At 39.2% G+C, this 26,685-nt stretch overlaps 1 protein-coding gene across 4 annotated transcripts in view; it reads left to right on the forward strand.

Annotated features, from left to right (window-relative positions):
• ACAP2 (ArfGAP with coiled-coil, ankyrin repeat and PH domains 2) overlaps positions 1-26,685 on the forward strand; it is a 161,173-nt gene that overhangs the window by 61,198 nt on the left and 73,290 nt on the right. For all 4 annotated transcript variants that reach the window (XM_080656703.1, XM_080656705.1, XM_080656704.1 and 1 more), the window contains exons 3-4: positions 16,884-17,003; positions 17,786-17,839. In XM_080656703.1, the coding sequence (XP_080512829.1) occupies positions 16,884-17,003; positions 17,786-17,839 (174 nt within the window). The remainder of the gene's footprint in view (positions 1-16,883; positions 17,004-17,785; positions 17,840-26,685) is intronic.

Below are 26,685 nucleotides of genomic sequence, written 5' to 3' on the forward strand. Positions count from 1 at the left end.
CTCTTCCTGCACCCTTCACACCCCTTGCCCCCTGAGTATTGTCAGTCCACTCCCTTTCTATGCCCATGATTCTATTATATTCACCAGTTTATTCTGTTCATCAGATTTTTTATTCACTAGATTTTTAGATTCACCTGTTGATAGATATGTATTTGTTGTTCATAATTTTTATCTTTACCTTTTTCTTCTTCTTCCCCTTCTTAAAGGATACCGTTCAGCATTTCATATAATACTGGTTTGGTGGTGATGAACTTCTTTAGCTTTTTCTTATCTGTGAAACTCTTTTTCTGACCTTCAATTCTGAATGATAGCTTTGCTGGGTAGAGTAATCTTGGTTGTAGGTTCTTGCTATTCATCACTTTGAATATTTCTTGCCACTCCTTTCTGGCCTGCATAGTTTCTGTTGAGAAATTAGCTGACATTCGTATGGATGCTCCCTTGTAGGTAACTAACTGTTTTTCTCTTGCTGCTTTTAAGATTCTCTCTTTGTCTTTAGCTTTTGGCATTTTAATTATGATGTGTCTTGGTGTGGTCCTCTTTGGATTCCTTTTGTTTGGGGTTCTCTGCGCTTCCTGGACTTGTAAGTCTATTTCTTTGACCAGGTGGGGGAAGTTTTCTGTCATTATTTCTTCCAATAGGTTTTCAGTATCTTCATCTCTCTCTTCTTCGGGCACCCCCATAATTCGGATGTTGGTAGGCTTGAAGTTGTCCCAGGGGCTCCTTACACTATCTTCATATTTTTGGATTCTTTTTCCTTTTTGCTTTTCTAGTTGGGTGTTTTTTGCTTCTTTGTATTTCAAATCTTCGACTTGATTTTTGCGATCCTCTAGTCTGCTGTTGGATCTCTGTATATTATTTTTTATTTCAGTCAGTGTATGCTTAATTTCTAGTTGGTGCTTTTTCATATCCTCGAGGGTCTCCCTAAATTTGTCGGCCTTTTCTAGAAAATTCTTGAAAAACCTTATAACCGTGGTTTTGAACTCTATATCCAGTTGTTTGCTTTCCTCCATTTCTTTCATTTGTGACCTGTTTTTTTGTCTCCGCATTTTGGCTGCTTCCCTGAACTGATAGAATGGCTTTGTGTGCTAGGTGTCCTATAGAGCCCAGTGGCTCAGCCTCCCCAGTTACCTGAGGTGGACACTCTTGGTGCAACCCTTTGTGGGCTGTGTGCAGTCTTGTTGTAGTTAAGCCTTGATTGTTGTTGGTATCACTGGGGGGAATTGACCTCCAGGCTAATTGGCTGTGAGGATCAGCTGTGTCTACAATGGGAGAACTTGTGTGCTGGAGACACCCTTATGAGACAAGAGTTGCTTCAGTGAGGTTTTGGTGCTCACTGAGTCTGCCCCCTCAGTGTGTTTCTTATGGATCTGAGAAGTTGTAATCTGGATGGTCCCATTCTGATCCCTGGGTACACTGGCTCTTGGACCTCCAAGGAGGTGCTAATTTAGCCTCTGCCTGAGGCCACCCAGCAGGAGCTATGGAGAGATCTGCAGATTCCTCTTCTTTGTTTGGGTTTTGGAGGTGCCCAGATGAGGCCCAGCTGAGAAGCAGTGCAAGCTGCTGCGGGGCCTTGGGCCTTCTTTTGGATGTTCTGGGTTTCACTGACTCAGCTGCAGTTTGTTAGGTAAGTTTAGATTTCAAAGGACCAGGCCATTCATATGCAAAAGCCTCTGTGCTCAGCTTGGATGGGGCGGAGTCTCATGGCGGGGCAAACAGCGATGGCTTCCCGTCAGTCCTGCCCTAAGAGGCCCCTGTTTCTCAGTGTGCCACGGTAATCGCTGCAAGCACCTCTGAGAGAAAGCCGCCCTCGAGTTCGCCCGCTGCCAGACAGTCCAGTTTCTCCCCATATGAGTCTGGGTCCCCAGAGTTTCACCCGCAACTGGAGTTCAGAGCTGTCGGAAGCTTTTGTCTTCCTCCTGATTGAGAAAGCCCGCCACGTACTCAGTTGCCAGCCCTCTCCACACGCGCGCCTTCGTACCTCTGCCTTCCACTCCTGTAAGTCTCAGTGTGCTTTTCTCTTTCCTTCTAGTTGTAGAATTTCCACTCAGCCAACCTTCCTGTGGTTCTGGATGATGTCTGTTTTGTATTTTAGTTGTAGTTTTGAAATTGTTGTGCGAGGCAGCAGTTTAGGTGTTTACCTATGCCGCCATCTTGGTTTCTTCCCCTCTGCTGCATTTTCTCACTGGAATACTTGCTCCCTGTTAAGTAGATACCCTTTAAATCACAGCTCAGTTGCCTGGCTGGTGTGGTTCAGTGGTTGAGCATCAACCAATACACCGAAAGGTTGTTGATTTGCTTGGGTTGCAGGCTTGATCCCCATTGGGGGTCTGCAGGACATAGCCAGTTGATGTTTCTCTCTCTTCTTCTCCCTTCCTCTCTGAAAAACAAACAAACAAAAAACACCAAAAACTATACTTAAAAAAATCACAGCTCAATTACTACCCAACTTAGGTTCTTTTTCTAGTATTGCATTGCTACTTGTATAAACTTCCATTTAAATTATTATAATATTGTAATTTTTGTTTTTTAGCAGTTACGAGACAAAGCCTGGAACAAGGCTGCCTACATTTTAATCTGGTTGTATCACTTACTAAGCTGTCTGGTTTTGGGCAAGTTCCTCAGTCTTCCTATGCTTCAGTTTCTTCATCTCCAAAATAGGGAAAATAAGAGTTTCTGTCTGTCTTATAAGGTTACTATAGGCCTGATGCACGAAACTTGTGCAAGGGGGTTGGCCTTCACAGCCGCGGTGGCTGCCTCGGCCCTCACAGCTTTGGCTTTGTCCAGAAGATCATTCTGCTGTCCGGTCTAATTAGCATATTACACTTTTAGTATTATAGATTATGAGAATAAGATATGTTGATACATGTTAAGTACTTAGCACAGTTCTTGGCACATAATAATGTTAATGATAATGGTGTTCAACAGATTATTAGCTCCTTGAAAACAGGCTGTCTTTAGGGAAAAATAACCCTCTTTATTTCTTGTGCACTTAGGGTACCAAGTTCTAAGTTTTACTTACCTCCAACCTTCACAACAATGTTGCAGAGTTGTTATTATACCGAATTTGCACATTAAAAAAGTGAGAGTTAGAAAGGATCTTACTTACTCAAGGATAGTCAGCAAATAAGTTATTTGTATTTCCATTATCTGGCAAGTGCCCATGGCATAGTTTTCACTTTAGTAAAGAAAACAAAAAACCACAGTTTAATGAATTGGGACTACTAGCTTGATAATTTTGACTAATTTGACATTTACTCTTAGGTAAAATTCTTCCCTCTTCCTAGGCTTATATTATTCAGTTCTATCTCAGTCCTAACTGTCATTTAGTATGGATTTTGACAACTGGCAAAGTACCTATCACCAAGTTAGTCTTTCTTCTGTGTAGCAGCAGTGTATATATGGTTCAGCTATATGACAATTTCATTTTCTCTCCAACTCCTGTAATAGTGACCTCTATTCTAATATTGATACCTATTTTCAGGGCCATGTTCTATGCCTCACCAATCAAAATTCTAATCTCTGAGATTTGGAATGCTGATATCTTACTTTCTGACTTGAATCTCCAGTTCTTCCAGTTACAATCTTTACTCGTATTGCTTCTGTTCTTCAAGCTCATCTAGACCCCTAGTCTTTTAATCTATCTATTTCTGATATTTCAGAGTTCTTTTCAATTCACTTTCCTTTCAGTGCACCCTTTTTTTGGTAATTATTTTTTTTTTTATATAAAATTCACTTAACATAAAATTCACCATTTTAAAATGCACAATTTAGTAGTTTTAGTATATTCACAGTGTTGTGCAATCATAATCACTATCTAATTCTAGAACATTTTCTTCACCCCAAAAGGAAATTCTGTACCTTTAGCAGTCACTCCTACCCTCTCCCAACATCCTCTGGCAACCACTATTCTACTTTCTGTCTCTGGATTTCCCTATTCTGGACATTTCATGTAAACAGAATCATATAATATTTGGCCCTTTGTGACTGACTTCTTTCATGTAGCATAATGTTTTTAAGGTTTGTCTGTTTATGTTGCAGTGTGTTCCAACATTTCTTTATTTGTGGCTGAATAAAATGCCATTGTATGAATATACCACATTTTGCTTGTCCATTCCTTGATTGTGATGGGTTGGGTTGTTTCATTTTTTGGATGAATAATACTGCTAGGAAACCTTTCAGGCTACTCTTAATTTTATTACAATATTATTTCTCTTCTGGAGACCTTCACTTCCCTTCCATAATACCTACTTTATAGAATTCTCACTTTGTTAGTCAAACCATCTGTACTCTTTACCCCATATCTGGGCTATAAAAAGCCCTACAGGAGAAGCTATACAACTGTTTGGTGAAACCAATCAGCAGAGCTACATATTCCTGGAATTCTTGATGCAAATGATTTTTTACAAGATTTAATCAGGTTTATTTTGTTACCTCAAGCAGCCCTTATACTTCTGTTTTCTCAAAGACTTACCACTTTGTTCTTTATTCTTAGTAATGACTAAGACTCTTCCTTCATTTTGGTGGGAAAACCTTTATTTCCTGCCCCTGATCTAGAAATTTAACAGAACCTGTCCTTATCTTTTTCTGTCCTTCCTCCCATTCAAGTGGTAAAACTATCCCTTTTCTTATGCAGTCCCAGACTCTTAACTCCTCAGGACTTTGCTTTAGCCACCTTTCTCTTTTCCCTTCTCTACTACCTCTTTATTTTAAGTAGATACAACCTCACTTCTGACAAGGAAGTGCAAATCTTCTTGAGTTATTACCATGTGCCAGTAGCAGATTGGGCTAAAACAGGGGTGGGCAAACCTTTTGACTCGAGGGCCACAATGGGTTCTTAAACTGGACCGGAGGGTCGGAACAAAAGCATGGATGGAGTGTTTGTGTGAACTAATATAAATTCAAAGTAAAGGAGTGGAGGGAAGAGCAAGAGAACCCTCCGCTCTTTCGGCTCCGCGGGCCGGATAGAACAGCCGAACGGGCCGGATCCGGCCCGTGGGCCGTAGTTTGCCCATGGCTGGGCTAAAATATTTAAGTGTGTTATTTTGATTCTTTTATAGTAACATTATTTGGTTTGGTACCAGTTACCAAATCATACAGAAGACACTGAGGCTTGTTGAGGTGAATGAGGTCAGTCAGGATTACTTTGATGGTTAAGTATGGCAGCAGGATTTGAATCTAAGCTGCTTTAGTCCAGAGCAGCTACGTATAACAAGACTATGTGGCAGGGTCTCTCTTTTCCGCGTACAGCATGGCAAGAGAATGATCCGGTTCTTCGAGTAGAGGGGCTGGGGATTGAGAAATAAAAGAAAGAAAGAGACACAGAGATAGAAGGAAAAAGCTGAGACCGGGTGGATTGCTGCTCTCTTCTGATGGAGAGACAGTGACCCACAGCCAATGCAGCATGTTTATTTTATACCCCCAAATACCAGGAAGTTTCACCAAAAGTTAAGACAAAGGAGATTATTTGCATTCTTGAGTAGGCCCTACTCATTCCTGGTGCTTGACTGGATTTACATATCAAAACCCACTCCCCGACACCTGGGCAAAGATAAGAGTCAATGCTGAGAACACATCTGCTATTTTGGTAAGATGTGTATCCAAGACACAGCTTTGCCTGTCGCCTTAGGTTCAGCTGACAATTATTAAGGAAGAATGCCCATGTGCCTTCCCAGGTGCTCTCTTCATCTCACCCTTTTTTTGTTTTTAAGCTACTATAATAAAAGTAAAATTTAAACATCAAGAACAAAGCTCTGATATTAAAACAATTGCAAACAATGCCAATGCAAATACCAAACTATTAATTGTTATCATTTTAAAACTTGAACGTCAAGAGCAAAACTCTGGCTATTAAAATAATAGCAAAACAATGCCAATGCAACACAGCAATAAGAGAGAAATCAAAACTACAGACATGTTAACATTTTTAGCTACTAAATGAAAGAAAGTTTCTTTTGCTGCTGGTGCATATTTACTCAGAGTCCTCAGACTTGGCTGCACAAGACTTTGCAGAAGACTGGCAGCTAACCAATGCTAGCATAGCCAGAGACATGGTTGAAGAAGTAGCTTCCACTTCTTGCTTTTCTACTGTCTGCTGGGCTTCAGTTGTTAACTTCTTCAGATGATCCCATGTTGGCACCTCTGTCCCTTGCATAGTTTTCAGTTTTCTTCTTCTGCTTTGCTGTCATCAGGGTAACTCTCAGTCTTTTTGAGCAAAGGGACAAGGAGCTTCTCTGGGTCCATTGTGGTGACGCACGTAACACTCTGGCACCCAAATTGGCTGCACTGCTCCTTCTGGAAAGATACAAAACACAACCTCTTCCCCACATTATTACTGAATCTTATAAAACTCTTGTCTAGTTTGTGCATCCTTCCACCTAACTAACTCGGTGGAGACTATTGTACAGGAGGCCTGATGCCTTTCAGCTGCTGTACAATCCTCTGCATCGCAATTCAAAAAATTTAAAGTATAAAGAGCATGACTGAGTTTGTGTTGAGGTGACACATAACATCCGTCTCCCCCTTTTTGTTTTAGTAATTGCATTTTAAGAGTATGATTGGCTCTTTCCACTATTGAGTGACATCCATTTTGCCAGATTTGATTAGGTTTAAGTCCTCAGGTATTTACCCCTAAAGTTGGCATAGGGAGGTGGATAACACACTGAGGACATTGCTTCCAATAAAACATGGAAATTGTCGTTCTCAAATAACATTTTGAAGGCTGAAAAATAAATGAAAAAGTTCCTCCGAATTCGTGTGCCCTATAGTAGCTGTTTCAATAATTTTGGCCATACTTATCACATAAGCACTATCACTATAGGTTGATGGGCTCCGTAGCAAAATCTGTTAAGTCATAAATAAGAGCTAGTATTTCTACTGAAATATAAGGGGTTTGAAGGACCTTTGCTCCCCTGCTGCAGTAGATCCAGCCTTTCCAGAGCTGGATCCATCTGTAAAAATGGTTAATGCCTGAGGTATAAGATCCCTTTTAATGTGGCAGCTAATACCATTCCCTGTGTTAGAAATAAGGCAATCCCCCCAAGTCAGGGGTCCTGGTAGAACACAAAACATCAAACATTTTGACTTCTATGCAGAAGGGTGCGCACACATGGTCTGGAAGCGCACGCACACTGGCCTTCTTTGCCCTTGGTCCTGGGCAACCTGCGGCTACGCACAGCTTCTGACTGCTAGCATGGCAAAGCATCTTCACCATCTTTATTTCTGGACTGTTTCTCCTCTGTTCTCGGGGCCACTGCTTTTTCTGTGACTGAAGCAGTCCTGTCAGTTTCTCTTTGGGATCTTTTGTTGCAGGAATCCACAGGGGCTTGGAGGAGTTTTCTGGAAATATATAAACATATTCTCGACCAAAGGTTAATAAAGGAATCTTTTCTATAAATTATACTTGGGATCCTTTTGATTTTTGTCCAAACGATTTTCCTTTGGCTTATTTTGACACCATAAGATTTTATGGGTGTCTTGTTATCAGCATTATAAATGAAAAATAATTTTTAAAGTAAAAAATTTTAAAGCAATTAAGGCTTGATGTAATTTACTTACAGGATATTTCTTACAGGATATTATTCTACTATCCCCCCTTTTTGATTTAATTATTAGGAGGCTTTTGTAAATTTTATGATGCAGTCTTGATAACTTTTTATTTTTAATTTTTTGCACAGAAATATGACTGCTTTGGATTCATAGCATGTTTAGCAATTTTACTATGAGATGAACCATCAATAAAAATTTTTGTTAATACTTCAGGAACAGTTTTCGTCTAGTACAATCAAGTTTTTATGAATATTCACTTATTTCAATTACCCAATTTAAGTTAGTCTGAAATAAGGTTAATTTATTTATTAATTCAACTTTATTTGTCCTAGGTTATGGACAGTAAATGACATTAATTAAGTTTCAGCTATTAATCTTTAACTTCACATAAATTTTCTCAGAGAGGCAAAAACACAAATTATTTACTTTAGTTTAAGAGGCCCAATATATAGACTTTTAATTACAGTTCTTAAGATGTTTGAAGGAAACCTGTCTTTGTTTCCTTCCAAAATAATTTTCAGGCTACAGAGTTTCATTTAAAAATCTTTGTCTTTACAAAACCAAGCAACCTATAGGGCTGCTGCTTAATACTGGCAGATATTGCCAAATAGCCATATTACAAGAAATCTCATTACAATTAAGTTGACTACTATTTTACTGTCAGATTTAATACTTTAACAACAATCTTAGTTTACACTGTAAATATTAGTGGAAGAGATTTCAAAATTTTTAAATTTCTCCTTTTTATTAAATTTAGAATTTTATTTTTTAAAGAGTATCCCCTTTGGCTTATTTGCATATACAGAGGGATCATGGGAGATATCAGTAACTTTTTTAGAAGACTTAATCAAATTGCTTAAAAAAACATTGGCTTATTCAAAGGGAGGGGTTGGGTTTTGCTGTTTCAAGATGGCGGCCCCCAGGGGAGTGGCAAGCCATGTGGCCAACATGGCGGCTGCCAAGTCAGGCCGTCCAAAATGGCGCTGTCTAAACTGTTCTTTGACAGAAAAGATGGTTTGTTTATTCTCACAATAAACAAGGAAAGAGCAAACCAAAATTCCTAAAAGATAGACAGTCAAAATTATATTGCAGATAAACAGAAATCTCACTAGCTGTTTCTGGTGGCTTTATTAGAATTTAATTGTTTATAATTTAAGTAGGTATCTTTATTTAAAAAGCAAAGCAAAGCAAATTGAGTAAATATTTACGTCTGATTCATAAGGCACAAATGTTGCCCCACCTCTAGCCTAATTAAAAATGCAGGCGGCAAGAGGCTTTTGTCATTTTAAATTTCCTCTGTTGGATTTAAAGAAATATTTAGTTACTTATTTTGCCCTTCTTAGAGGCCAAAACCTTCATAACATTTATAAGTAAAATACAGTTTATTAATTTTTATTTGATAAAGCTTTCCATGTGATTTCAAGTATATTAGATTGGTTAAATTTAAAAATATTTCCTTTAAGAAGAGAGCATATCTTTGAAAACATTTCAGGGCCCGTGAAAATGTTTCAAATTATCCCTCGGTTACAGCCTTTAAATTTAACTTGGAAAAAACATATGATTTAAAGATTATAATACTTTTTATAATTATCTTAAGATATCAATTAAATTTAAACTGGTTTTTGCATTAAAAATTTTGTGGAGATCACAGAATTAATCCTTCATATTTAATTAGACCAATAAGTAACATATTTTGAATTCCTAATTATTTCAGAGAAAACACAAAAATTATTTTCTCAAGAATAAATTTCTATACTTTAGGCATTTAGTTACTACAGTTATATAATTTCTCCCAATTTAATTTGAACCTTAAACTTTTAGAGCTTCAAATTTTAGGTAGCAAGTTAAATACTTAGCATTTCTCAAATCCAGGGGTCCTCAAACTTTTTAAACAGGGGGCCAGTTCACTGTCCCTCAGACTGTTGGAGGGCCGGACTATAATTAAAAAAAAAAACAACCATGAACAAATTCCTATGCGCACTGTGGGCCCAGGACAAGTCGGCTGCTAAGCAGGACAGGCAGCGGCACCCGCCGGGCCGTATAAATGTCCTCGGCAGGCCGCATGTGGCCTGAGGGCCGTAGTTTGAGGACGCCTGCTCAAATCAATAATACTTTTACATTTTTAAGGATACATTTCAAATAAAACACAAGGCATATTCAATTAATAGATTAAATTCTATCTTCTAGACTTCATACGAGGCATACTCAGATCAACATTTCAATATTATATCATTTCAATATATTTAGATATAAGTTTTTATCATTTGATTTAGTAAACTTCAAAGTTTTTAAGTTTCCAGTGGACCGGCCTGGCCCAGATGCTTGACTTTTAAAACGACCATAATTTTTCTGCTGGGGAAGTCAAGAAGCAAACCTGTAGCTATTCAAATGCGGGAAATTTTAATTTTAAAAGAGCCACTTTTTTTTTTTTTTTTTTTAGAAATTGCCTTGGGAAGCCAGCCTGTATTTTTTCCCCGGTCAAATCTGCCATCTTTCTGAGGGGAAAAACCTTTTGGATTTGATACTATAACATGGCAAAGGGTCAAGCTCAGCTAAAGAACTATTTGTTTTTAAGGTGCTTTTCTCTTTACACATGCACAGAAATCCCAGATGCATTTATAAATTTTGTAAAACTTTTAAGTCACTAGCCAGAAGAAAGCATGGTGAAGATGAGACCTTTTAAAATGGCTTTCTTGGGTAGTGGGCGTCCATATTGGATCGCCACGTGTCCCCTTCCCCTACCTCCTTCTTGCTTTGGGGGAAAATTCAGTGATGGTCTGGCGTTACTGTTTTTATTTTCATTATTATTTCAATTTTTATTTATTTTTATTTTTTAAGGAAAGAAAAAGATTTTTTAAGATAAAGAATCATTGGCAGTTGCTGAGAAATTCCTTTAATCCTTTCTACTTGGTTCAGCCTAATACAAGTAGTTTGAGCCTCCAACAAAATGAAATATGAAGTCACTTTCGGCCAAGCGCCTGCATCCAGCCATAAAGGCTGGGCAGCTGCGAGCAAAACCTTTCTTATCCCGCTCACAGTGATGCTTGTCCCGCTCTGCCTCAAACTCTAGCTCCTGCTCATAATTACGAGATAAATCTTTATCAGGTGGGCTTTTGACTGCGGTCGCAGGAGCGACACGTGGAGGCAGAGGAGGTACAGAGGGGGGAAGTGGTATTTTTAGAGATTCGCACCCCTCCACTGTAGGCTGTAAAGTCGTGGCTACATCCTGCTTAGACATTCTTAAACTCTCCTGTGCTGGATCAAGGCCATCACAAATTAAAGTAGGAATAGGAATCTTCTCTGGACCTTCTGCTGTGTATCGGTCACGCAACTGCTTTCCAACCTTTTCCCACGTTTCATCAACAAAACTTAAGAAATCAAGAATCTGACTACACTTAACAGAACATCCTTGAGCTTTGAGCATAGTTTTAATCATTTGAGAGTAGAGATCTCTTTCCTGAGACCCTGAATTACCCATATTTTACACCCAGTTAATACAACTTGCAACAATCAGCTCCTTACCTTATTCTTTTAATCTGTGGCGTGTGAACTTCTTGGAGCGATCCCCTCGCCTAATTTGAACTTGCCTCTGTACTTGGCCGGACCATGTTGGGCACCAGATGTGGTGGGGTTTTTCTTTTCCGCATCTAGCATGGAAAGAGAATGATTCGGTTCTTCGAGTAGAGGGTCTGGGGATTGAGAAATAAAAGAAATAAGGAGAAACAGAGATAGAAGGTAAAAGCTGGGACCCGGTAGACTGCTGCCCTCTTCTGATGGAGAGACAGTGACCCACAGCCAATGCAGCATGTTTATTTTATACCCCCAAATACCAGGAAGTTTCATCAAAAGTCAAGACAAAGGAGATTATTTGCATTCTTAAGTAGGCCCTACTCATTCCTGGTGCTTGACTGGATTTACATATCAAAACCCACTCCCCGACACCTGGGCAAAGATAAGAGTCAATGCTGAGAACACATCTGCCATTTTGGTAAGATGTGTATCCAAGACGCGGCTTTGCCTGTCGCCTTGGGTTCAGCTGACAATTATTAAGGAAGAATGCCCATGTGCCTTCCCAGGTGCTTTCTACAACTATGTATATGTACATATGTATATATAGGTATATGCATATATGTGTGTGTGTATATATATATGTGTGTGTATATATGTGTATGTATGTATATACTGAGTGGCCAGTTAATTATTATCTCTGAATGCATAATAATCTGGCCACTCAGTTTATATATATACATATTAGAGGCCCGGTGTATGAATTCGTGCATGGGTGGGGTCCGGCCAGCCTGGCCAGGGGGAGGGGACATGGGAAGTTGGCCAGCCTGCCTCCTGGTCGAACTCCTGGTCGAGGGGACAATTTGCATATTAGCCTTTTATTACATAGGATATACACTGAGTGGCCAGATTATTATGCGTTCAGAGATCATAATAATCTGGCCACTCAGTGTATATGTCAAATAGTTGACATAAAACGTATAATATTATGTTAGTTTCAGGTGCACAGCATAGTGATTCAACATTTATATACCTTACAGTGATTACCACAGTAATTTTAGAAACCATCTGTTGCTTTATATAGTTAAGATATTATTGACTCTATTCTATGCTATACATTACATCCCCTTGTCTTATTTCATAACTAGAAGTATATACTTCCTAATCCCCTTCCTCTTTTTTGCCTAATTCCCCACCCCACTCCCCTTTGCTATCAGTTTGTTCTCAGTATGTATGAGTTTGTATTTTATTTCATTTATTTTATTTTTTAGTAATTGTCTTAGTCTTTCCGACTTGTTTTACTTAACAAAATACTTTCTAGGTTTATCCATGTTGTCTCATATGGCAAGATTTCATTTTTTATGGCTGAGTAATATTCCACTGTATTTATGTATCATATCTTCTTTATCCATTCATCTATAGGATGCTTCCATATCTTGGCTCTTGAAACAATGCTGTGATGAACATAGGGGTGCATGTATCTTTTACAATTACTTTTTGTTTTCTTCAGATAAATACCCGATGTATTTATCTGAATCACTGGATCATTCAGTAGTTCTATTTTTAAATTTTTGAGAAATCTCTAGACTCTTCATAGTGGCTGCACTAATTTACAATCCTACCAACAGTGCACAGGGTTCTCTTTTTCCCACATCTTCTCCATCGCTTGTTATTTGTTGTCTTTAATAATAGTCATTCTGACAGATGTGAGGTGACATCTCATATGGTTTTGATTCACACTACATATTAATATATCAAAAGCTCTCAAAAGTTTAGTAATAAAGAAACTGTTTAACTTTCTAAACTGAGTTTTCCAGGTTTATTTGATCACAGAATCCTTCCTGTGGAATGTACTGTAGACTATATGTTAGGAAACATTGACCTATCATATATCTTGTTTATGTACATTTCATAAACCACTGCAATCTCACTACAGCCCTCCTAGTCAGTTTCTCTTAAAACTATTCTTGCCAGGGATGCTGGTGACTTTTTGTCACCAAATTCAATATATGTATATGTGTGTGTGTGTGTGTGTGTGTGTGTGTGTACATGTATATGTATATGTATATGTACACACACACACACACACACACACTGAGTGGCCAGATTATTATGATACCTGAACACATAATAATCTGGCTACTCAGTGTATATCCTATATAATAAAAAGCTAATATGCAAATTGTCCCCTTGACTAGGAGTTCGACCAGCAGGCAGGCCGGCCAACTGCCCATGTCTCCTCCCCCTGGCCAGGCTGGCCGGACCCCACTCATGCACGAATTCATGCACCGGGCCTCTAGTATGTATGTATGTATGTACACACACACACACACACACACACACACACACACACTCTCACACTGAGTGGCCACATTATTATGCCTTCAGAGATTATAATAATCTGGCCACTCAGTGTATATATATTTTTAAATACATTTTTACTGATTTCAGAGAAGAAGGGAGAGTGAGAGAGAGATTGAAACATCAGTGATGAGAGAGAATCATTGATTGGCTGCCTCCTGCACGCCCCCTACTGGGGATCGAGCCCGCAACCCAGGCATGCGCCCTTGACCGGAATTGAACTTGGAACCCTTCAGTCTGCAAGCCAACGCTCTATCCACTGAGCCAAACTGGCCAGAGCCTCAATCAATAGATATTTTTCAAGTCTTTCTAAAACGTGGCCTTTCCCTAACGGGTTTGGCTCAGTGGATAGAGCGTCAGCCTGTGGACTCAAGGGTTGATTCTGGTCAAGTGCATGTACCTTGGTTGCGGACACATCCGCAGTAGGGAGTGTGCAGGAGGCAGCTGATTGAAGTTTCTTTCTCATTGATGTTTGTAACTCTCTATCCCTCTCCCTTCCTCTCTGTAAAAAAATCAATAAAATATATTTAAAAAAATAATAAAACGTGACCTTTTATGGATTTTCAACTTATTCACCATCCATCTTTTGATATTTTAGTCTTTCTTGACTTTGGTAAAATTATTCTCTTGCTTTTCCTCCTATGTTTCCCTCTTCTTATTTAGTATCCTTTATGGGGTCTTCACTCTACATGCTCTGCCCTCCACTTTTTGTCTAGGATATAGCACTGTAGCACTGACACTGTATTTGCTGATGACTCCTGTGTCTGTATCTATAACACACTCTTATATTTTGAACTTCAAACATCTGTTTTCACTGGTGTTTGATAGACTTCCCATTTGGCTTATTTCATAAACTCATCTAGCTCAGCCCACTTCACAGGCCCAACACTGTTAGCACAGAGTCTCTGCTGGCCTGTGTGAAATTGAGTTTTGTAGCAGATGTAGCCCTCAGCAAGCAGAGCTCAGGCTGAATTTCAGTCCCTACTTTTTCCCTTTCTTAGGACATAATCTGCATAACTGTATACCATACTCAACTGTAATTTTTGAATTTGTTTCCCCCTCTTCTCTCCCTACCTTACTGCTTTAATTCAGGCTCTGTGATCAAATAAGTCTGGAAAACTCAGTTTAAAATGTTAAATAGATTTCTTCATTACTAAGTTTTTAAGAGCTTTTGATATATTAATGTGTGGTGCGAATCCTAGAAAGGAGTTATAATATGCAACATTTCTCAAAAACATTACCCTGAATTAAGAAATATCCTGGGGAAAAAAACAAATAATATCTTTATCTTTATTCTTTATATTTCCCTACCTTTAGTTTTTCCCCTTTTAGGTTATCATTCTAAAATGTAACTCTGGGCAACACACCCAATTAATGCCATTAATTGTTTCCTACTTCCTTCATATAAAATGTGAACCCCCTTAGCATTGCACGCAGGCTTTTCCTGATCTGGCTCTTGTATACATTTTCATGCTGCACTAAGGTACTTCTTGTTTGCCCTGTCCTCTTAAACTTGTGGGCCTTAGCTCATGCTTTTCATAAAGTAGTATCTTCCCATTACCCATATCTGATTGGCTTGTTCCTATTGGTCTTCAGGACTTCTCTCAAGTGTTACCTTTTCCAGGAATCCTTCCTAATCCCCTCAGTCCTAGTTAAATGTCCTTCCTTTGTTCCCTCATGCATGGTTTTGTCATGTATAGCAGTTGTGTTTGTGCTGTATAAAATTTATCTAGCCTCTAGAATGAGAGCTCCTGGGAGCAGAGATGATATTTTCAATTTATTTTCTTCAAGGCCCTAGTGCAACAATTTTAAATTAGACCCCTGAGATCGTTTAGGTCTTTTCTGAAAATATTCTGGCTCTTTATCCTCCTTAGTACCCTTCCCACCTTCATCTATGGTTCCACATTTATCTCCCCCCCAATTGATTGATTGATTGATTTTTTTTCTAAATATATTTTTATTGATTTCAGAGAGGAAGGGAGAGGGAGAAGAGAGATAGAAACATCAATGATGAGAGAGAATCATTGATAGGCTGCCTCCTGCATGCCCCCCACTGGGGATCGAGCCCACAATCCGGGCATGTAACTTGGCCGGAATCGAACCTGGGACCCTTCAGTCCACAGGCCGATGCTCTATCCACTGAGCCAAACCAGCTAGGGCCACATTTATCTTTTTTATATTTATCATTCACCCAAGATTTTGTTTGTTTAAAGAAAATGTTCTATGTCTGAATGGAAGATATAAAGAGGGAAGGAATGAAAAAAGAGAGAGAGGGAGGGAGGAAAGAATGAAATAAAAGGAAAGAAAAAGAGAAGAAAGAATGGAAGGAGAGAAAGGAAGGAAGGGAGGGAAGAAGAGAGGGAGGGAGGGAGGGAGGAAGGGAGGGAAGGAGGGAGGGAGGGAGGGAAAGGAAAAGAAAGAAAAGAAAGAAAGAAAGGAAAGAAAGGAGGGAGGGAGGGAAGGAAAGAAGAAAACAAAAGAAAAGAAAAGCAGGTTTAGTCCTAAATCTTGCACAATGGCCAGAACAGTAGGCATTGGAGAAATATAATCAATTCAGACATCTGCCAGTGGTTCTCAACCTTTCTAATGCCGCGACCCTTTAATACAGTTCCTCATGTTGTGGTGACCCCCAACCATAAAATTATTTCTGTTGCTACTTCATACTGTAATTTTGCTACTGTTATGAATCGTAATGTAAATATCTGTGTTTTCTGATGGTCTTAGGCTCTACAGTCGCGACCCACAGGTTGAGAACCGCTGCTGTAGAGCCTAAGACCATCGGAAAACACAGATATTTACATTACGATTCATAATAGTAGCAAAATTACAGTTATGAAGTAGAAACGAAAATAATTTTATGGTTGGGGGTCACCACAACATGAGGAACTGTATTAAAGGGTCGTGACATTAGAAAGGTTGAGAACCACTGGGACAGACTGATAATGAAATGACCAGCAGTACTAACCCACCATACCAGTTTGCTTCCCTTTCTTCCAACATACCACAGTTTTTATTTTTGAGTAACTTTTATACTGCTTGCTCTGCCTGAAGTTTCCTTTTCTTCCTCTGAAGAGGTGTTTTAATAAATTTTTTAAAAATTTACTTTATTTATTTAACATTTACAAACTCTTTTTTCCCTTTTAAAAATTCTTTATTGTTTAAAGTATTACATATGAATCCTTTTTCCCCCATTGACCTCTCCCAACTTGTTCCCACCCACTCCCCTAGCACATGCCCTCACTCCCTCTACTTACTGTATCCACAGGTTACGCTTATATGCATGCATACAAGTCCTTTGGTTAATTTATGGGATTGAATTTGACTTGATAAAATGATTTTTTTTGTTGTTATCAGATAATCTCTGGGTCCTGAAAAGTCAACTTTTTGGTGTAATTCTCATATGAATTGCTTGTTCAACTACATAATTTGTAAAATTATTTTTAACCTGATGTAATGTTTTTCTTTTTCAGCTTGTGAAGCTTTGTATTGTGATGATTGACACTGGAAAAGCCTTTTGTGTTGCAAATAAACAGTTTATGAATGGGATTCGAGACCTGGCACAATATTCTAGTAATGATGCTGTAGTTGAGGTTAGTATGTTAAAATGATAAAGCAACAAGACATTAATCAATTATGCATCCATTTGCTTTATGAAGAGTTATAATGGTCCTTAAAATTAGAAGTAGAAAAGCTGTCACCCATTGGTTCTATCTTGTACAGTTCTGTTTTCTTGGATAGTTAGAAGTTGATGGTTGATTTGTATTGTGAATATAAGTTTACTTACTGCTTGGTGAGCTGAAGCATCTAGAAGAAGGATTGAGCAGGAAGAGCAGGATCTTGCTTACTAGTAGCTGCTTATAGAGTAAAGCAGAGCATTAACCTAAGAATAGTGTCAACTGTATGTATAGGGGCTTCATAGGAAAGTTTTGGTCAGCTACCTATGCTAGGTTAGTCTAGACCCCTCACTATATTATGTGGTATTAATGACATTTATTTCATGAAGAATAATAGCAGGTAAAGAAATTGGTATAGTTTGATGATTATTTGATCCATGGGTGCCTTTATGAGCATAGTCTTGATACACTCAGTTTTATTTTAGATTTATATATGCCATTCCTATTTGTTAGCATAATTATATTGATAGGGCGGTACTAATTCTGTGACTGTTCTAGGGTTTTATGTTACTTCACATAGACTTGACCTCTGTGGAGCATGCCCATGAGATATTGAGATTTTCCTTAGAAGTAAATGTTATTGTTAACAATGTAACTTGATCTTTCAGAAATGCTGAAGTAATGTTTTTTGTGGCCTGTTTTAGTGCATTTTAAATAACTTGGTTTTTTCTTTTTTTTTTTTTTTTTTTTTCTCATAGACAAGTTTGACCAAGTTTTCTGACAGCCTTCAAGAAATGATAAATTTTCATACAGTAAGTGTCAGTAAGTAGGTATTAATATGACCATGTTATTTTAGTATGTTGTTTTAGTGGCAGTATTTTATGAAATAATTTAAGTTGTAATTCAGTGACTTTGAATTTGTCAACAACTTTTTAGTTGCGTGTTATCTAAAATATGTGTGTGTGTGTGTGTGTGTGACAGAGAAAGAGAGAGAGGTAGAGAATAATTTTATTTCCTATTCTGAAATACTGAACTTATATTAATGAGGCACACATCTTTTAAGTTATACCTTTGTAAATTTTTAAGCAATTATTTCAAGAATGAAGAAGTAAAAGTCATTCTAAATTTAGTTATTTCTTATTTCTTTTAAGATACAAATATTACATCCCATTTCTTTGATTACTTGCCAGTATTAAAGACTGCTGTATTATTTGATATACGTGTGTGTTTAATATGTGGTGCCGAGCTGCAGTGGCTCAGTGGTTGAGTGTTGACCTATGAACCAGGAGATCACAATTCGATTCCTCATAGGGGCATATGCCCGGGTTGCAGGCTCAGTTCCCAATTGTGCAGAAGGTAGCCGATCAATGATTCTCTCTCATCATCGATGTTTCTATCTCTCTCTCCCTCTCCCTTCCTCTCTGAATCTATAAAAATATATTTTTTTAAAAATTAAAAATAATATTTGAGGGCATTTTTTCCCCATGAACAGACATTAATTCAGGGAATGCCCAGGGAGGAGAAGGGAGTGGGATGAGAAAGGTTTAATGGGGGGAAAAGGGACATCTGTAATACTTTCAACAATAAAGATAAATTTTAAAAAATAAAAAAATACTTGAGGGCATTTTTCCTTCAAGAATGAAGGCTATATATATTACTTTTGGAATGTTAGAAAATTCCTTTTGAAATTTATAAAAGTTTCCTGAAAATATAGTAGCTTATAAGCTATGTACTTCTTAATTTTTAAAAAATGTTAACATATATGGTTATATAATTATTTAATTCAATGCTTAAATTTATCAGAAGCTGTCTATAACAAGAATATCAACACTTATATTCCTTATAAAATCTGCTAATTTTTGGTTCTTATTTAAGAATCAAAGTTAATTAGTTTCTTCTTATTTATTATTACTTTTGTGTAACATATTAAGCCTGAAGTTATCTGATAATGTTTATTTTAATTGTAGTTCAAATTCTAGCTGTACCAAAATTATCATGCACAAGTACCTGCTTCAGTTCCTGCTTTCAATTCTTTTGGGTATATATCTAGGTGTAGAATTGTAGGTCATATGGTAATTCTGTGTTTATCTTTTTGAGCTATCAAACTGTTTTCCACAGAGGTTGCACCATTTTACATTCCCACCAGCAATGTATGAGTGTTCCAATTTTCTACATTCTTATCAACACTTGTTATTTTCTATTTTTTTTATTATAGCAATTCTAATAGATGTGAAGTGGTATCTCTTTGTGGTTTTAATTTTCATTTCTCTAAAGACTAATGCAGTTGAGCAACTTTTCATGTGCTTATTAGCCATCTATAATAATAAAGTGTAATATGCTAATTAGACTGGACAGCCGAACAGTGGAACGACCGACCAGACAACCTTCTGGATGACCGTCTAGATGAAGCTGGAGCTGCGAGGGCCAAGCCCCTTGCACAAATTTCATGCATTGGGCCTCTAGTTTGTATATGTCCTTCCATCACTGTTGCGCATTGATGTCCTTTGCCCATTAAAATTTTTGAAAAACTGAGTTCTTTTTTTTTTAAATAAATCTTTATTGTTCAGATTATTACAATTATTTCTCTTTTTTCCCCCATAGCTCCCCTCCACCTGGTTCCCACCCCACCCTCTGCCCTTACTCCCCCGCCCCCCCACTGTTCTCATCCATAGGTGTACGATTTTTGTCCATTCTCTTCCTGCACGCCCCCACACCCCCTTGCCCCTGAGAATTGTCAGTCCACTCCCTTTCTATACACCTGATTCTATTCTATTCTATTCACCAGATTATTCTGTTGGTCAGATTTTTTATTCACTTGATTTTTCGATTCACTTGTTGATAGATATGTATTTGTTGTTACTTTGTTGTTCATAATTTTTTATCTTTACCCTTTTCTTCTTCTTCCTCTTCTTAAAGAACACCCTTCAGCATTTCATATAATACTGGTTTGGCGGTGATGAACTCCTTTAGCTTTTTCTTATCTGTGAAGCTCTTTATCTGACCTTCAATTCTAAATGATAACTTTTCTGGGTAGAGTGATCTTGGTTGTAGTTCCTTGCTATTTGTCACTTTGAATATTTCTTGCCACTCCTTTCTGGCCTGCATAGTTTCTGTAGAGAAATCAGCTGACTTTCGTATGGGTACTCCCTTGTAGGTAACTGTTTTTCTCTTGCTGCTTTTAATATTCTCTTTTTGTCTTTTGCTCTTGGCATTTTAATTATGATGTGTCTTGGTGCGGTCCTCTTTGGATTCCTTTTGTTAGGGGTTCTCTGTGCTTCCTGGACTTGTCAGTCTATTTCTTTCACCAGGTGGGGGAAGTTTTCTGTCATTATTTCTTCCAATAGGTTTTCAGTATCTTGCTCTCTCTCTTCTTCTGGCACCCCTATAATTCGGATGTTGGTAGGCTTGAAGTTGTCCCAGGGGCTCCTTACACTATCTTCATATTTTTGGATTCTTTTTCCTTTTTGCATTTCCAGTTGAGTGTTTTTTGCTTCTTTGTATTTCAAATCTTTGACTTGATTCTTGGGATCCTCTAGTCTGCTGTTGGATCTCTGTATATTATTTTTATTTCAGTCAGTGTATGCTTAATTTCTAGTCGGTCCTTTTTTATATCCTCGAGGGTCTCACTAAATTTCTCAGAGGTTTCTAGAAGATTCTTGAGTAACTTCATAACCATGGTTTTGAATTCTATATCCAGTAGTTTGCTTTCCTCCATTTCTTTGATTTGTGACCTGTTTCTTTGTCTCTACATTTTGGCTGCTTCCCTGAGTTGATAGAGTGGCTTTGTGTGCTAAGTGTCCTATAGGGCCCAGTGGCTCAGCTTTCCTAATTACCTGAGATGGACACTCTTGGTGTACCCTTTTGTGGGCTGTGTGCACAGTCTTGTTGTAGGTAAGCCTTGATTGTTGTTGGTATAACTGGGAGGAATTGACCTCCAGGCCAGTTGGCTATGAGGATCAGTTGTGTCTACAATGGGAGAACTTCTGTGCTGGAGACACCCTTATGGGGCAAGACTTGCTTCAGTGGGGCTTTGGCGCTCATTGAGTCTGCCCCCTGAGTGTGTCTCTTATGGATGTGAAGAGTTGTAATCTGGATTGTCTCACTCTGACCACTGGGTACACTGGCTCTTGGATCTCCAAGGAGGTGCAAAGTCAGCCACTGCCTGAGGCCACCCAGCAGGAGCTACAGAGACATCTGCAGATTCCTCCACTTTGTTTGGGGTTTGGAGTTGCCGAGATGAGGCCCAGCTATGAAGCAGTGCAAGCTGCTGTCCAGCCTTGGGCCTTCTTTTGGAGGCTCTGGGGCTCTCTGATCCAGCTGCAGTTTGTTAGGTTTTAGATTGCAGCAGGCCAGTCCATTCATATGCAAAAGCCTTTGCACATAGTTTGGGTGGGATTGTAAATTGGGTGGGGCGGGGTCTCAGGGAATCACCAGGGCGGAGCAAACAGCAATGGCTGCTTGTTAGCCCTGCCCCTAAGAGGTCCCCGGGTCTCTGTGTCCCGCGGCACCATGTAGGAACAATGATCACTGCAAGCATCTCTGAGAGAAAGCCGCCCTCGTGTTCTGGCCCGATGCCAGGCAGTCCAGTTTCTCCCTGTATGAGTCTGGGTCCCCAGAGTCTCGCCCGGAAATGGGAGTTAAGAGCAGTCAGGAGCTTGTATCTCCCTCCTGATTGAAAAAGACAATAGCGTACCCAGTTGCCCGCCCTTATTTGTGCGCGGCTCTGTGCCTCCGCACTTCACTTCCGCACCTCCATGCCTTCTCCCAGTCTCAGTGTGCTTTTCTCTTTCCTTCTAGTTGTATAAATTCCACTCAGCCAGCCTTCCCGTGGTTCTGGATGATACCCGTTCTGTCTTTTTTTAAAATTTTTTACTCAGCACCTTTTATTTATTTGTTTTTAATTTTTTTTATTGTTTAAAGTACTACATATATTAGTACATATATCTCCTTTTTTTCCCCCATTGACCTTCCCCCAGCCTGCCCTACCCCCTGTGGTATGCCCTCATCCCACCCCCCCAGTGTCTTGTGTCCATTGGTGTTCTTATATGCATGCATACAAGTCCTTTGGTTGATCTATTTCCCTCCCTCCACCACACTCCCCAGCCTTCCCGCTGTAATTTGATAGTTTGTTCGGTGCTTTACTGCCTCTGTATCTATCTTTTTATTAATTGGATTATAATGTTCTTTATTTTCCATAAATAAGTGAGATCATGTGGTATTTTTCTTTCATTGCCTGGCTTATTTCACTTAACATAATGCTCTCCAGTTCCATCCATGCTGCTGCAAATGGTAAGAATTCCTTCTTTTTTATAGCAGCATAGTATTCCATTGTGTAGATGTACCATAGTTTTTTAATTCACTCATCTGCTGATGAGCATTTAGGCTGTTTCCAAATCTTAGCTATGGTGAATTGTGCTGCTATGAACATAAGGGTGCATATATCCTTTCTGATTGGTGTTTCTAGTTTCTTGGGATATATTCCTAGAAGTGGGATTATTGGGTCAAATGGGAGTTCCATTTTTAGTTTTTTGAGGAAACTCCATACTGTTCTCCACAGTGGCTGCATCAGTCTGCATTCCCACCAGCAGTGCACGAGAGTTCCTTTTTCTCCACATCCTCACCAGCACTTGTCGTTTGTTGATTTGTTGATGATTGCCATTCTGACAAGTGTGAGATGGTACCACATTGTAGTTTTGATTTGCATCCCTCGGATAATTAGTGACTTTGAGCATGTTTTCATGTGTCTCTTGGCCTTTCTAATGTCTTCTTTCGAAAAGATTCTATTTAGGTTCGTTGCGCATTTTTTTATTGGATCATTTATCTTCCTTTTATTAAGTTGTATAAGTTGCCTGTAGATGTTGGAGATTAAACCTTTATCAGTGATAACATTTGCAAATATGTTCTCCCATACAGTGGGCTTTCTTGTTGTTTTGTTGATGGTTTCTTTTGCTGTGAAAAAGCTTTTTATTTTGATGTAGTCCCATTTGTTTATTTTCTCTTTAGCGTCCATTGCCCTAGGAGCAGTGTCGGTGAAGAAATTGCTTCGGCATATGTCTGAGATTTCTTTGCCTGTGGATTCTTCTACTATTTTTATGGTTTCCCGTCTTATGTTTAAGTCCTGTATCCATTTTGAGTTTATTTTTGTGTATGGTGTAAGTTGGTGGTCTAGTTTCATTTTTTTGCATGTATCTGTCCAATTTTCCCAACACCATTTATTGAAGAGACTGTCTTGACTCCATTGTATGTTCATGCCTCCTTTGTCAAATATTAATTGAGCATAGTGGTTTGGGTCGATATCTGGATTCTCTATTTATTCAATTGGTCTCTGTCTGTTCTTGTGCCAGTATCAAGCTGTTTTGAGAACAGTGGCTTTGTAATACAGCTTGAAATCTGGTATTGAGATCCCACCTACTTTGTTCTTCTTTCTCAGGATTGCTGTGGCTATTCAGGGTCTTTTTTTATTCCAGATGAATTTTTGGAGAGTTCTTTCTAGGTCTGTGAAATATGCCATTGGTATTTTAATGGGGAGTGCATTGAATCTATAGATTGCTTTGGGTAGTATGGACATTTTAATGATGTTGATTCTCCCAATCCATGAACATGGTATGTTCTTATCTGTTTACATCTTCCTCTATCTCTTTTTTCAGTGTCCTGAGGTTTTCCGTGTATAGGTCTTTTACCTCCTTAGTTAAGTTTATTCCTAGGTATCTTAATTTTTTTGGTGCGATGGTAAATGGGATTGCTTTTTTAGTCTCTCTTTATGTAAGTTCAATCTTGGTGTATAGAAATGCCATAGATTTCTTGGCATTAGTTTTGTATCCTGCTACATTGCCAAATTCATTTATTAAGTCTATTAGTTTTTTGATGGAGTCTTTCGGGTTTTTTATGTACAATATCATGTCATCTGCAAATAAGGACAGCTTTAGTTCTTTTCCAATTTGGACGCCTTTTATTTCTTCTTCTTGTCTAATTGCAATGGCTAATACTTCCAGTACTATGACAAACAGGAGTGGTGCGAGTGGGCATCCCTGTCTTGTTCCTGTTCTTAAGGGAAATGGTTTTAGTTTTTGCCCATTGAGTATGATGTTAGCTGTGGGTTTATCATATATGGCTTTTATTATGTTGAGGTATGATCCTTCTATTCCCACCTTGTTGAGAGTTTTTATCAAGAAAGGGTGTTGGATTTTGTCAAATGCTTTTTCTCCATCAATTGATATGACTATGTGATTTTTATCTCTCAATTTGTTTATGTGATGTGTCACGTTTATTGATTTGCAGATATTGTGCCATCCTTGCATTCCTGGCATAAATCCTACTTGGTCATGGTTTATGATCTTTCTGATGTACTGCTGGATCCGATTTGCTAGAATTTTTTTTTTTAAATAAATCTTTATTGTTCAGATTATTACAGGTGTTCCTCTTTTTTTCCCCCCATAGCTCCCCTCCACCTGATTCCCCACCCCACCCCACCCCATGTCCTTACCCCCCGCCACTGTCTTCATCCATAGGTGTAAGCTTTTTGTCCAATCTCTTCCCGCACCCCTCGCACCCCCTCCCCCCTGAGAATTGTCAGTCCACTCCCTTTCTATGTCCCTGATTCTATTATATTCACCAGTCCATTCTGTTCTTCAGATTTTTTATTCACTTGATTTTTAGATTCCCTTGTTGGTAGGTATGTATTTGATGTCATATTGTTGTTCATAATTTTTATCTTTACCTTTTTCTTCTTCTTCCTCTTCTTAAAGAACACCCTTCAGCATTTCATGTAATCCTGGTTTGGTGGTGATGAACTCCTTTAGCTTTTTCTTGTCTGTGAAGCTCTTTATCTGCCCTTCAACTCTGAATGATAGCTTTGCTGGGTAGAGTAATCTTGGTTGTAGGTTCTTGCTGTTCATCACTTTGAATATTTCTTGCCACTCCCTTCTGGCCTGCATAGTTTCTGTTGAGAAATCAGCTGACAGTCGTATGGGTGCTCCCTTGTAGGTAACTAACCGTTTTTCTCTTGCTGCTTTCAAGATTCTCTCTTTGTCTTTTGCCCTTGCCATTTTAATTATGATGTGTCTTGGTGTGGTCCTCTTTGGATTCCTCTTGTATGGGGGTTCTGTGTGCTTCCTGAACTTGGAAGTCTATTTCTTTCACCAGGTAGGGAAAGTTTTCTGTCATTATTTCTTCTAATAGGTTTTCAATATTTTGCTCTTTCTCTTCTTCTGGCACCCCAAAAATTCGGATGTTGGTACGCTTAAAGTTGTCCCAGAGGCTCCTTACACTATCTTCATATTTTTGGATTTTTTCTTTTTGTTTTTCTGGTTGGGTGTTTTTTGTTTCCTCATATTTCAGATCTTTGGTTTGATTCTTGGGGTACGTTGATCTACAGTTGAGTTTCTGTATATTCTTTATTTCAGACAGTGTATGCTTAATTTCTGACTGGTCCTTTTCCATTTTTTTGGTATTCTCATTAAGATCCTTAAAGGTCTCACTAAGTTCCTCAGTGGTTTTTAGAAGATTCTTGAGTAACCTTATAAATGTGGTTCTGAACTCTATGTCGTCCAGTAGTTTGCTTTCTTCCATTTCTCTCATTCGTGACATGTTTCTTGTTCTCCGCATTTTGCTGCTTCCTTGTGTTGATGGAGTGGCTTTGTGTGGTAGGTGACCTATAGGGGCCAGTAGCTCAGCCTCCCCAATCACTTGAGGTGGACGCCTTTGGTACACCCCTTTGTGGGCTGAGTGCAAAGTCTTGGTGTAGTTAAGCCTTGATTGCTGTTGGTACACTGGGAGGAATTGACCTCCAGGCCAATTGGCTGTGAGGACCCGCTGTGTCTATAATGGAAGAACTGCTGCGCTGGAGACACGCTTATGGTGCAGGACTTGTTTCAGTGGGGCTTTGGTGCTCACTGAGTCTGCCTCTTGAATGTGTCACTTATGGATGTGAGGAGTTGAAATCTGGTGTCTCACTCTGACCACTAGGTACACTGGCTTCTGGATCTCCAATGGGGTGCAGGTCAGCTACTGTCTGAGGCCACCCAGCAGGCACTACAGGGAGAGCTACAGTTTTCTCCTCTTTGCTTGGGGTTTGGAGGTTTTGGAGCTGTCTGACCCGGGCTGCAAGTTTGCTAGGTTAAGCTGCTATAAGGCAGGTCATTCATATGCTAAAGCTGCTGCTTGGAGCTTGGGTGGGTTTGTAGATTGTGCGGGGCGGGATCTCAGGGTGTGACTAGGCTAGGGCGTGGCAAACAGCAATGGCTGCCAGTAAGCTGGCTCTGAGTCTCAGACCGCATCCGTGCCCCAGCACAGTAAACAATTATTCCTGCGCGCAGTCCTGCAAGCAAGCCTCCCTGGCTTTCCGACCCCACGGCAGACAGTCCAGCTTCTCCCCGTAGGAGTTTGGGTCCCCCCGCGTCTCCCCAGAAACTGGAGTTTGGAGTAATCGGGAGCTTATCTCCCTTTGGGTTGTAAACAGCAGTGCTCCCAATTCGTGCGTCTCCGTACCTCAGCTTTTCCGCTCTTGTGCACCCCTCAATGCTGTTTGCTCTTTCCTTCTAGTTGTAGAACTTCCACTCAGCCAGCTTTCCCGTGGTTCTGGGTGATAAACGTTTTGTCTTTTAGTTGTAGTTTTGAAATTGTTGTGCGAGGCAGCAGTTTAGGTGTTTACCTACGCCGC

The sequence above is a fragment of the Plecotus auritus genome, assembly GCF_963455305.1.
Source record: "Plecotus auritus genome assembly, chromosome: 2".
Classification (NCBI taxonomy): Eukaryota; Metazoa; Chordata; class Mammalia; order Chiroptera; family Vespertilionidae; genus Plecotus; species Plecotus auritus.